Raw genomic sequence first — 12,958 nt, forward strand, 5'->3', positions numbered from 1 at the left:
ATAACTCTCACAGTTGCTTGTGCTCTCAACATAACTGATCACATGTGAAGCACCTTGGCAAATGCAGATAAAAAGAGGCTTAGATGGCAACTTCCTTGGCTGTAAAGCAGGGGTGGGAACCTTTTTTTTGCCAAGGGCCATTTGGGTATTTGGGTATAGCTGGCTGGTACTGCTGGTGGGTACAGCTGGCTGGCACTGCTGGCTCAGGCTGGTACTGCTGGCTTGTACTGTGCTGTGGGTACCGCTGGCTGGTACTGCTGGCTCAGGCTGGTACTACTGCTGTGGGTACTGCTGATTTAGGCTGGTACTGTGCTGTGGGTACTGCTGGCTCAGGCTGGCACTGCTGGCTGGTACTGTGCTGTGGGTACTGCTGGCTCAGGCTGGTACTACTGCTGTAATGATTAAGCACACAGTCAGTGTGTGAAACGCGTCTACCTTGTCACGATGGTCATTATTTGGATGTCCAGTCAATAAATCTGGATTTTGACTCAACCCGGAGTGCTGCCAATTCCTTTTCCTTTATCAAGTTTTCACGGAGGCGAGCCGGGGCATGCACCTGTGTGAGTCATCAGGCAATTACACCACTCGAGCAGTGAGTCCTTGTCTGTTCTACTGCTGTGGGTACTGCTGGCTCAGGCTGGTACTGCTGGCTGGTATTGCTGTGGGTACTGCTGGCTCAGGCTGGTACTGTGCTGTAGGTACTGCTGTGGGTACTGCTGGCTATGGCTGGTACTGCTGGTTTTGCTGTGGGTATTGCTGGCTCTGGCTGGTACTGCTGTGGGTACTGCTGGCTCTGCCTGGTACTGCTGTGGGTACTGCTGGCTCTGGCTGGTACTGCTGGCTCTGGCTGGTACCACTGTGGGTACTGCTGGTTCTGGCTGGTACTGCTGTGTGTGCTGCTGGCGGAAAATGCTGGCTAGGAGAAGCGTAGCGTGCAGCGGCGCTGTGCTGGAGGAAGAGGCGATGTCTGTCTGTATTGGTCACAGGTGGAGTGCATTTGATATCACTCCACCTGTGACTCACTCAGACTGTCAGAACGGAGCCGGATCTATACAGGAAGCATCGGCTCCGCTCTGACAGATCAGCTAAGACACAGACTCAGCTGCACAGGGGGCCGGACCAGATGACTTCGGGGGCCGCATACGGCCCTCGGGCTGTAGGTTCCCCCACCCCTGCTGTAAAGGATAAAAGGGTTTAATTACAATTTGAGGACCGGTTCACACTGGAAATTGCACAGGAACACGCTGTGCGTTCCTATGCAAACCGCATGCAGTTCTCTGCATACATTTTGAATAGGCTGAAATCGCACCGCACCAAAAGTAGTGCATGCACCTCTTTTAGAAACTCACTGCAACCTGATTGCTTGGTACTTCTGTACCATGCGATCCAGTGCGGGCAAATGCATTGCGCTTGCAACCTGTGTTTGGGGTGTCCTTAACTTAATATTAAAAGAAATACAAAATGAACTCATGCGCTGCTATGTATGCTATGTGAATAAATACTAAAATAATGCTAAGTGTATATAATGAACTGCTGCATCCACCAATCAAGTGCACTCTATCAAGTATACAAGTTAATTAAGCAGTGATGCGCTGTTCAAATCCTCTAATTGATCAATATGTGCAAAAATCAAATATCAAAATCTTCTAGATTTTATTAGCGGATTTAAACATTAGAGGATTAATTTGAGGATTTAAACTTAAATAATAAACTTTTATAAATAGTAAACTTTTCCATCTAATCTCCAGCAATTAGAGGATTTAAACAGCGCATCACTGCTCAACCACTTGCTGACCAGCCGCCGCAGATATACAGCGGCAGGTTCCTGCGAATCCCTGTACCCATACGGTAATCCCCATTCGCCAGCAGGGAATCTGATCTGCAGGGCCAGCGGCTGTTATTGCTGCCATGCACCCGCAATCACCCCCCATGGAGACAGAACAGCGGTCTGCTGTTGTAAACACAGCAGACCGCTGTTCTGTCAGCAATTAACACAGGGATCCTGTATTCCTCCTATTTAGGAACACAGGTCTCTGTGTTGATTCCATAAGCCCATCACCGTCACAGTTAGAAAACACCCCCTAGGCACAAGTTTAACCCTTTGATCACCCCTGGTGTTAACCCCTTCCCTGCCAGTGTCATTATTACAGTAACAGTGAATATTTTTAGCACTGATTACTGTAGTCACGTCACTGGTCCCCCCAAAAGTGTCAAAAATGTCAGCTAGGTGCTTGATCTGTCTGCCGCAATGTCGCAGTCCTGCTTAAAAATCGCTGATCGCGGCCATTACTAGTAAAAAATAAATAAAAATGACATAAATCTTTCCTGTAATTTGTAGATGCGATAACTTTTGCACAAACCAATTAAAATACGCTTATTGGGATTGCCAATATGTGGCAGAATACAAATTGGCCTAAAATGATGAAAACATTTGATTGTTAAATTTTTTTATTGGTAATGTTATATAGCAGAAAGTGAAAATATTATTATTTTTTTCCAGAATTGTTGCTCTTTTTTTGTTTATAGCGCAGAGGTGATCAAATACCACCAAAAGAAAGCTCTATTTGAGGGGAAATAAAGGGCGGCAATTTTATTTGGGTACGGCGTCACACGATCGCACAATTGTCAGTTAAAAAAACGCAGTGCCGAATCGCAAAAAATGGCCTTGTAATTAAGGGGGAAAATCTTCCGTTTCAGAAGTGGTTAATTAGCTTAATATTGACACCCATTGCAGATTGCATCTGCAGTGCGTAATGAACCCGGTGCAAGAACAATTCTCAGAATGTGGGTTTCCCGCACCATGTTCTGGTGTGAACTGGCCCTAAAAGAAAACATGTTTTGCAATTCTTGTGTTTGGGACGCACTACAATATAATACTTAAAGAAATGAGTGTCCTCGCGCTTATGGTGAATAAATAATATATTAAATTATAGCTGCCGCCAAAAAAATTAAAGTGCTAGTGCCTTTAGTGTGATGAATAAACCGAGATATTCAGCGCTGCTATTATATCATGAATTCATATATAAATTAATATATCCCACAAATGTGCAAATAAATGAATAACAATAATCGCATGCACAGCAATAGTGTAAATAAAGTCCAAAGAGTCCTTGTGCTGTGATAAATCAATAATCAAATCAATCAGAAATATGCAATCAATAAATACAAATATATAAAAAGTGTCCTTGAGTGCAAATAACAAAAAGTGCTGCTATGCTCCACTTCTTTGAATACTGGAATACACGGGCCGAATATTGCCCGATCATTCGACCACCGACTTATGAAAAAGTGTTCGTTGGTTGAAAACGTTGCCAACATACACAGGCCGAATATCGCCCGACCGTTTGACCGCCGACCATCGAAGCAGTGCATGCGTGATGATGTTCTACAGATTTTAAATGAACGACCTTAACACCAACGTATGGAATATCGTTTGTTTGCAAACGAGACGACAGAATTTTTTGTTTTTTTCAAACGGGATTTTTCGTTCACAATATCGATATCGGTCACTGATGGCTGGGCATTAACGAGTAGAATATCGGCCGATCCTTCGCTGAACGGAAATTTTCGGCTGATTTTCTTATCGTGTATTCCGGCCATTAGTGTACCCAGTAATCCTTGTGGATGCAGCCTTTTAGATGTCATAGATTGGAGAGATCCTTACTATGGGTGCCAATGTTTCCAAAAGGGCCCTTATTTCTCTTTATCCTGGCAGACAGTATAGCTGGAGATAAGGATATGAAACCATCTCCTTATAAACACTGAAAGCAATGGTGGTCTACATGTCTTTCTGAGTTTCACCACCATCATGATTTCTCTCATCTGTTTGTGGTAAGTAGGGAACCACAGGGGGGGCACCAGCACTTTTATTCAAAGAAGTGGAGCAAAGCAGCACTCAAGGACACTTTTTATATATTTGTATTTATTGATTGCATATTTCTGATTGATTATTGATTTATTACAGCACAAGGACTCTTTGGACTTTATTTACACTATTGCTGTGCATGCGATTATTGTTATTCATTTATTTGCACATTTGTTATGTTGCACATTTGTGGGATATATTAATTTATTTATGAATTCATGATATAATAGCAGCGCTGAATATCTTGGTTTATTCATCACAATATAATACTTGATACATATATTTTTTGTGTTTTTTGCATTACCTTTTATTCCTATATAATAATAGTCCAGATGCAGTTCAGCGTTTTCATTTTTTTTACCTGGCCCTTGCAGTTTTCCTGTAACGGCATTCTTAAACTGCAGGAAACTGTACATGCTTGAACAAGGATAATTTTGAAATGGTATCCTGATTACAGTGATCATAGTGGTCCCAGACTAACAGGATTGCTTTCTAATCTAATTATGGCATCATTAGCTTTTATTTTAAAGAACGGACAGATGGGCTTTATTGGTGTGAGTTATGGAAGAGAGTTGCAGTTCCTGGCCTCTTCCATCTGTCACATTCCTATGTATGCTCGCTGCAAGAGACGCACTAGACTGGGCTGCGTGTTGTCTATCCTGCTAGCCTGTGGTTTGTATTGGGTGTGTATAAGATTCATATGGGGAAAAAAAAAAACATTTATTTAGAATCCACAGTGGGCTTATAAACATCAGAATATGCTGGAGATTAGATGGAAAAGGACACCCAGAGGATACCCATGCAGGTTTGGCAGAGCATACAATCTTTATGGACATACAAACTGTGTTAAAATAAATGTAAAGCCAATCTCGTCTAAGCTCTGCCATGATCATGCATTTTCACAAGTAATTTTTAGTATATTGAAATCTGCGTTTTTCCATTAAATAATTCATGCTGCTTCTGCCAATGAAAAATAATATAAAGGGGAATGGGGGGTGAGTCTATGCAAAGGATTTTTAAATCCTCAGTTTTTCATGTCCCTCTCAGTCACATATTGTGCAGCTATTCTCACCATTGGCTCCTCTTCTCCCAGTAGGATTTGAAGTTTCCTCTTCTCTTCTATAGAATTGAAGTGCGGGATGAAAGCGGAGAGTCTCTGGAAATGAGCGTGGTTGTTTAGAGCCCATTCAGACAGCGGCGACACGACTTGTTGGGGCGACCTGTGAAGTCGCGGTGCACAGCGTGCACCGCGACCTCGGCACGACTTGCACGGACTTCATATAATTGAAGTCAATGCAAGTCACCTCCAGGTCGCCCCAAAGTAGTACAGGACCCTTTTTCTAAGTCGGAGCGACTTGTGTCGCTCCTATTAGAATGGGTCCTGTGCTAATCAATGGCAGGCGACCGACCGCGACTTGTCAGGCGACTTGGTCGCCTGACAAGTCGCGCTAGTGTGAATGGACCCTAAATGTAAAGGAAGGGCTCTTTGTTTTTGTATTTTTCCTTTGGAACACCATGATTTTGGTTTTGCTTGAGTTGATGGGTAGTGCCCATGTGGCACTATATTTCTCCAGCACTTCCAGGCTGTCTTGAAGGCCTCTTTCTGTTGGTGACAGAAGTAAGGGGTCACCCGCATACAGCAGGAACTTCACCTCTGTGTCATGCAGAGTCAATCCAGGTGCTGGGGAGGATTCTAGTGCTGCAGCCCTGTCTGGCTCCCTGGGCCTGTTGGAAGTGTTTGGTTCTTTTCCCATTCACCTTTACGCTGTAGCTGTTCTCAGTATATCAACTCTTGATGACATCGTATGTTTTCCCTCCTATTCCACTTTCCAATATTTTGAGGAACAGGCCTGGGTGCCACACAGAGTGAAATGCCTTCTTAAAGTCCACAAAACAGGCGAATATCTTTCCATCTTTTGTATTGTGAATATGGTTCCTAATGAGACTGTGCAGGGTGTAGATGTGGGATGTAGTGCGATGGTTTGACATGAACCCCGCCTGACTCTCTCTCTCTGTCTCTTTCTCGGTTTATGTGTCTGTCTCTGTGTGTCTCTCTCTCTCTCGGTTTCTCTGTCTCTCTCGGTTTCTCTGTCTCTCTCTCTCTCTCTCTCTCTCTCTCTCGGTTTCTCTGTCTCTCTCTCTCGGTTTCTCTGTCTCTCTCTCTCGGTTTCTCTGTCTCTCTCTCTCGGTTTCTCTGTCTCTCTCTCTCTCGGTTTCTCTGTCTCTCTCTCTCTCGGTTTCTCTGTCTCTCTCTCTCGGTTTCTCTGTCTCTCTCTCTCGGTTTCTCTGTCTCTCTCTCTCGGTTTCTCTGTCTCTCTCTCTCGGTTTCTCTGTCTCTCTCGGTTTCTCTGTCTCTCTCTCTCTCTCGGTTTCTCTGTCTCTCTCTCTCTCGGTTTCTCTCTCTCTCTCTCGGTTTCTCTGTCTCTCTCTCTCTCTCGGTTTCTCTGTCTCTCTCTCTCTCGGTTTCTCTGTCTCTCTCTCTCTCGGTTTCTCTGTCTCTCTCTCTCTCTCTCGGTTTCTCTGTCTCTCTCTCTCTCTCTCTCGGTCTCTCTCTCTCTCTCTCTCGGTTTCTCTGTCTCTCTCTCTCTCTCTCTCGGTTTCTCTGTCTCTCTCTCTCTCTCTCTCGGTTTCTCTGTCTCTCTCTCGGTTTCTCTGTCTGTCTCTCTCTCGGTTTCTCTCTCTCTCTCTCGGTTTCTCTCTCTCTCTCTCTCTCTCTCTCTCTCGGTTTCTCTCTCTCAATTTTTAGCTTTATAAAAAAAAAAAAATGCCACTAAACCAAACTCGCAATGGAGGACATAAAAGCCTGGCGCGCTATAGTTAATAAGGTCACAACGAGTCGGACACAACTAAACGACTGAACAACAAAACTCAACTGCCTCTAAACAACCATAAACTGCTCAGTGTACATGTACAGATAAGATAACATAAAGGAGAGTTCAGGGGCTGCTAAAAAAAAGACCAACTGCTCCTAAGCGTCTGTAGCACCCTACAGGTAGGTGCTAGGTAAATGTATAGTGGGCCTTGTCTGCCTAACAGCAGGGCTTTGATTTATTTAGCTAGGGTGTCCGAACTTCCAGATGTGCCAGCTGAGGGGAGAAGTATCCCCACTGGCTCCTGTGAAAGGATTCTCATAGGGCAGTGTGGGAAGCCCAATCAGGGGACACATCCCAGCTTGTAACTACCCCAGAAGGCAGATTATGCTGCAAAGGATTCTGGGAGTGGGTATAAGTTTGGGGGGAAGTCCCAGGAGAGAGAGTGCGGCTGTCTCTCCTCTTGTCTGAGGAAGCGGATGTCTCGGTGTGTCGCCTGAGAATCCAGAGAGTGCTGAGTTGAGCTGAGGGGATCCGGTGTGCCGAGAGCCTGCGGAGGGAGAGAGGGGTCCAGTCCCAGGAAAGCCTACACAGGTCGTGAGTACTGAGGATTGCCCCTGGGGGTCTGCCTGAAGTCAGAGGGGACCACTCCGGGAGAGGTTCTGGGATCCAGTGTCAGCTAGCTGCAAAGGGGGTACCTAGGTTGAGGACCCTGAAGCTACAGAGGGGGTACATAGTCAGTGGACCATGAAGAGTTTGAGGTTAAAGGGGACACCTGCAGTTTGGGCCCTGAATTGTACAGAGCGTGCCAGTTACAGTGACAGCGATACATAGTTCTACTATAATACTACCTCAGACTGTGCCGGGAGGGGGAAGGTATTCAGTGACTTTCGCAGTGCAGCAGTGTCAGAAGTTCTTGTGTCTTGGATCTTCTGGACTAGAAGTCGAGGATTCAGCACTTCTTCTTTTTTGCAGAGTATTCTCAGTGCCGGTGAGCGTTGGCTGGCGTCGGGGTAGCGCCAACGGGCATTTCAGAAGTAAAAGTCCCAATTGTAATTAGTTTAAGTACAAAGGATGGATGAGACATACTTTGGGTCCCACTATTGCCACATCCCTAAAAATAAATGGAAAAAGAGAAGAGAGGGATGAGAGGATCCCACAGCGTATTGGGTTCTCTCGGTCTCTCAAATGGTATTGGGACTTTGTAGGCTAATGGTGGGTAATGATCCTGATGAAAATACATACAACAATATTATATATAAAAATATATCATTTATTTATAAAGACATACAAAATTGTATCAAAGAACATGTGTTCAATACGCAAATAATACATGTACAAGAGACAGTACAGGTTGTCCACTGGATCCCAAAGAGCCTCTCAAAACAAAAGGCAATATATAAAAAAAATCTACCAAATCATGATAAGATCATGATACCAGTTCATAATAACATGGGATGCACTAGTGGAACATGTGGAATCACGACGCGTTTTGCTCAAGTCGCTTCCTCAGACGATTCCTGTAACCTTGTCCATTTGAGCAGGCATGCTTAATGTGCTAAGTCTTTGTGTCAGTAAGAAATCTGATCCTTGTACGAGCGTGTCACATGTAGCTCCAAAACGTTTGACCCTTGATGGCCGCCAAGCACAGATTAATATTCAAATGTGCATTTGTTGCATAAAGCATCAAAACGGTGCATCCCCCGCTTTAGAGAGATCTGCTGTCAAAAGCCAAAATTGGGTTGCCAAATAAAGGAGCCCGGTCTCTGCTAATATAACCAAACAGCCTCTCCACGTGGTGTACACGCCGACTTCAGTTAAAATAATTTATTTTTATATATTGCCTTTTGTTTTGAGAGGCTCTTTGGGATCCAGTGGACAACCTGTACTGTCTCTTGTACATGTATTATTTGCGTATTGAACACATGTTCTTTGATACAATTTTGTATGTCTTTATAAATAAATGATATATTTTTATATATAATATTGTTGTATGTATTTTCATCAGGATCAATACCCACCATTAGCCTACAAAGTCCCAATACCATTTGAGAGACTGAGAGAACCCAATACGCTGTGGGATCCTCTCATCCCTCTCTTCTCTTTTTCCATGTAATTAGTTTAAGCCTCAAGGAATATCCCACTCATTCCCTTCTCCCATCCCCTAATTCCAATAAAACCCACAAACAAAGATACCGGAGTTGTCGCTGCTTCAGTTGTCACACCCAGGGTCACAGCTCACATGGGCTGGAGAGACTACCGGTACTAATGGCAGACCCACATCAGGCCATAGGCCTGGAAACCTTGCTACACGTCCATTTATCAGCAGCAGTGTACATAAGGCCTAACCCCCTGGCATTGGGGTCAGTGGCCACAATAATAACCCCCAGCATTGATGTTAGCGTACACAATAACAACTCCCCAGCATGGGTGTCAGTGGCCACAATAATAACCCCCCGGCATTGGTGTCATTGGCCTCAATAATAACCCCCAGCATTGGTGTCAGTGGCCGCAATAATAACCCCCAGCATTGGTGTCAGCGGCCACAATAATAACCCCCCAGCATGGGTGTCAGCGGCCACAATAATAACCCCCGGCATTGGTGTCAGCGGCCTAAATAATAACCCCCAGCATTGGTGTCAGTGGCCGCAATAAAAACCCCCAGCATTGATGTTAGCGGACACAATAACAACTCCCCAGCATGGGTGTCAGTGGTCACAATAATAACCCCCCGGCATTGGTGTCATTGGCCTCAATAATAACCCCCAGCATTGGTGTCAGTGGCCGCAATAATAACCCCCAGCATGGGTGTCAGTGGCCTCAATAATAACCCACAGCATGGGTGTCAGTGGCCTCAATAATAACCCACAGCATGGGTGTCAGTGGCCTCAATAATAACCCACAGCATGGGTGTCAGTGGCCTCAATAATAACCCCCAGCATTGGTGTCAGTGACCGCAATGATAACCCCCAGCATGGGTGTCAGCGGACACAATAATAACCCTCCCAGCATGGGTGTCAGTGGCCTTAATAATAACCCCCAGCATTATGGTTAGTGGCTGCAATACTAACTGCAGCACTGGTGTCCATGTCCTCAATAAGAACCCCCAACATTGAGGCTAGTGGCAGGAAGTAAGGTAAAATCTTGGCAATGGGACACAGGTGGCAAAAAATAAACTGACAGGGGTTAAAACCCTCCCTTGCTCTATCCAAAATGTAAAAAAAAGTTTTGCTTATAGTTCTACTTTAACTCCCCCCCCCCCCCATATTGGTGGTCATGAAGATAGTGAAAGTGTTATACCCCCTCCCCCTAGTATTGGTAATAAAGTCAGTGAAAGTATTACCACCCCACTAACAGTACAGTCTCTCTCTTTCAGTGCCGGACTACAGAGCATTCCAGCACTCTGGTGTCGCTCTGCAATCTGACTGGTGTCCAATAGCCTGCGGACCACATGTTGGGCCCCAGGGGTGTAGGTTACCTAACAGAGCAATAATGAGGCAAACAGAGATCTAGTTTTTTACTATTTTTTTTTTTTTTTACACTGAACAAAATTATAAACGCAACACTTTTTTATGAGCTGAACTCAAAGATCTAAAACTTTTTTTCTATGTACACAAAAGGCTAATTTCTCTCAAATATTGTTCACTAATCTGTTTAAATCTGTGTTAGTGAGCACTTCTCCTATGCCGAGATAATCCATCCACCTCACAGGTGGGGCATATCAAGATGCTGATTAGACAGCATGATTATTGCACAGGTGTGCCTTAGGCTGGCCACAATAAAAGGCCACTCTAAAATGTGCCGTTTTACTGTATAGGGGGGTCCGGGGTGGTTTGAAAACCAGTCAGTATCTGGTGTTACCACCATTTTCCTCATGCAGTGCAACACCTCTCCTTCACATAGAGTTGATCAGGTTGTTGATTGTGACCTGTGGAATGTTGGTCCACTCCTCTTCAATGGCTGTGCGAAGTTGCTGGATATTAGCAGGACCTGGAACACGCTGTTGTATAAGCTGACCCAGAGCATCCCAAACATGCCCAATGGGTGACATGTCTGGTGAGTATGCTGGCCATGCAAGAACTGGGATGTTTTCAGCTTCCGGTAATTGTGTACAGATCCTTGCACCATGAAGCCGTGCATTATCATGCTGCAACATGAGGTGATGGTCGTGGATGAATGGCACAACAAAGGACCTCAGGATCTCCTCGCAGTATCTCTGTGCATTCAACATGCCATCAATAAAATGCACCTGTGTTCATTGTCCATAACATACGCCTTCTCATACCATAACCTCACCGCCACCATGGGCCACTCGATCCACAATGTTGACATCAGCAAATTGCTCACCAACACAACGCCATACACACTGTCTGCCATCTGCCCTGTACAGTGAAAACCGGGATCCATCCGTGAAGAGAACACCTCTCCAAAGTGCCAGACGCCATTGAATATGAGCATTTGCCCACTCAAGTCGGTTACGACGAAAAATTGGAGTCAGGTCGAGACTCCGATGAGGAGGACGAGCATGCAGATGAGCTTCCCTGAGACGGTTTCTGACAGTTTGTGCAGAAAATCTTTGGTTGTACAATCCGCTTGTTGCAGCAGCTGTGCGGGTGGCTGGTCTCAGACGATCTTAGAGGTGAAGATGCTGGATGTGGAGGTCCTGGGCTGGTGGTATTACACATGGTCTGTGGTTGTGAGGCCGGTCGGATGTACTGCCAAATTCTCTAAAATGCCTTTGGAGACGGCTTATGGTAGAGAAATTAACATTCATGGGCCACAGCTCTGGTGGACATTCCTGCAGTCAGCATGCCAATTGCACACTCCCTCAAAATTTGCGACATCTGTGGCATTGTGCTGTGATAAAACTGCACATTTTAGAGTGGCCTTTTATTGTGGCCAGCCTAAGGCACACCTGTGCAATAATCATGCTGTCTAATCAGCATCTTCATATGCCACAGCTGTGAAGTGGATGGATTATCTCGGCAAAGGAGAAGTGCTCACTAACACAGATTTATGCTGGCCATACACTATAGGAAAAATCGTTCAAACTAATTTTCGAAAAACGAACACTTGGCCATGAGAGCAAACGATCGTGCTATCATGTAATGACCGATAAATCGCTCAATGATCATAAATGAATCAGTTTTTTGTTTGTTCTTTTCACATATGCCTAGTGCAAACAGTTTGGACGAGAAACACATTACCTTTCAATTTATCGTTTGTTCGGCAGAAAATTTTCAAACTTGTCCTTCGTTTTTTCGGCTCAAAATCGTCACAACCGATTGCCGTTTCGTGCCCATTAACTGGCCGAAAAACGAAAGAACTGTCCAAATTACGGATTTCGACCTCTTTTTCGTATAGTGTATTTCCAGTATTAGACAGATTTGTGAACGATATTTGAGAGAAATAGGCCTTTTGTATACATAGAAAAAGTCTTAGATCCTTGAGTTCAGCTCATGAAAATTATAAATTTGTTTAGTGTAGTAGACACACCAATCTTGCCTTGCATGTATGTAGCGGCTGGATGTTCTTGTGTTGTCACCGCAGATAATGCTACAGGAGGAAGGCGGGGACAGAAGGCCAGTTTGTGTATGGTGTGTGCCTTACATGAGATGGCGTGAGCTGGGCCCATGAGTCACTATTGCAGTGCAAAACACCTTTCTGTGAGCAGGCATCAAAAAGTGCATGCTGTTGCCTTTTTTATTAGCCAGTAAGGATTCTGCTGTGCCCCTCTGAGTCCTTAGTAACGATCACCCAAGACCGGGCTGCCACACAGAAGAGTCTTATCTGGGTAGCAAACGTAATACCACAAAGCTTTGGTGCCTACACCTAGGAAATACTTTTTTTTTTTTTTTTTTTTAATTACAAATAGTCAAGTTTAAAATGAATTTGTACTCATTTTCAACTAATCATGTTTGTGTCTTCACAGCTAACCTTGCAAATCAAATGGATAAGAACTATGAAAGGAAGTTTCCGGTTAGCTCCCTTACAATTGCACGGGTGAGTAAATATTGCCTATTGGTTAACTGATTTAAAATATATATATTTGAGCTTTAAGTTGTCATGTGAGTTATATGATCGTTCACCGGCCAATCCAGCAATTTTTTTGTCTTTGTGTGACATTTTTTATTTAAAGTGGACTTGTGTGTACACTATTGTCATAAAAGTTTTTTAAAGCATTAAGTATATCCAAAAGCTTTCGTTTTTTAGCATTGGATAGACTAGGGAAGCTTTAAAACCCTTAATAATTTATTTTTTGCTGTTTGTGTAACATTAGGAA

The 12,958-nt window shown here is 44.3% G+C and overlaps 1 protein-coding gene across 1 annotated transcript in view; it reads left to right on the forward strand.

Moving 5' to 3' along the window:
- Positions 1 to 12,958, forward strand: part of MRPS27 (mitochondrial ribosomal protein S27) — a 204,425-nt gene that overhangs the window by 9,801 nt on the left and 181,666 nt on the right. The window contains exon 3 of the mRNA XM_082253548.1: positions 12,608 to 12,678. Within this exon, the coding sequence (XP_082109674.1) occupies positions 12,608 to 12,678 (71 nt within the window). The remainder of the gene's footprint in view (positions 1 to 12,607; positions 12,679 to 12,958) is intronic.

This window comes from Pelophylax lessonae (genome assembly GCF_965119305.1).
Source record: "Pelophylax lessonae genome assembly, chromosome: 1".
In the NCBI taxonomy this organism is placed as follows: Eukaryota; Metazoa; Chordata; class Amphibia; order Anura; family Ranidae; genus Pelophylax; species Pelophylax lessonae.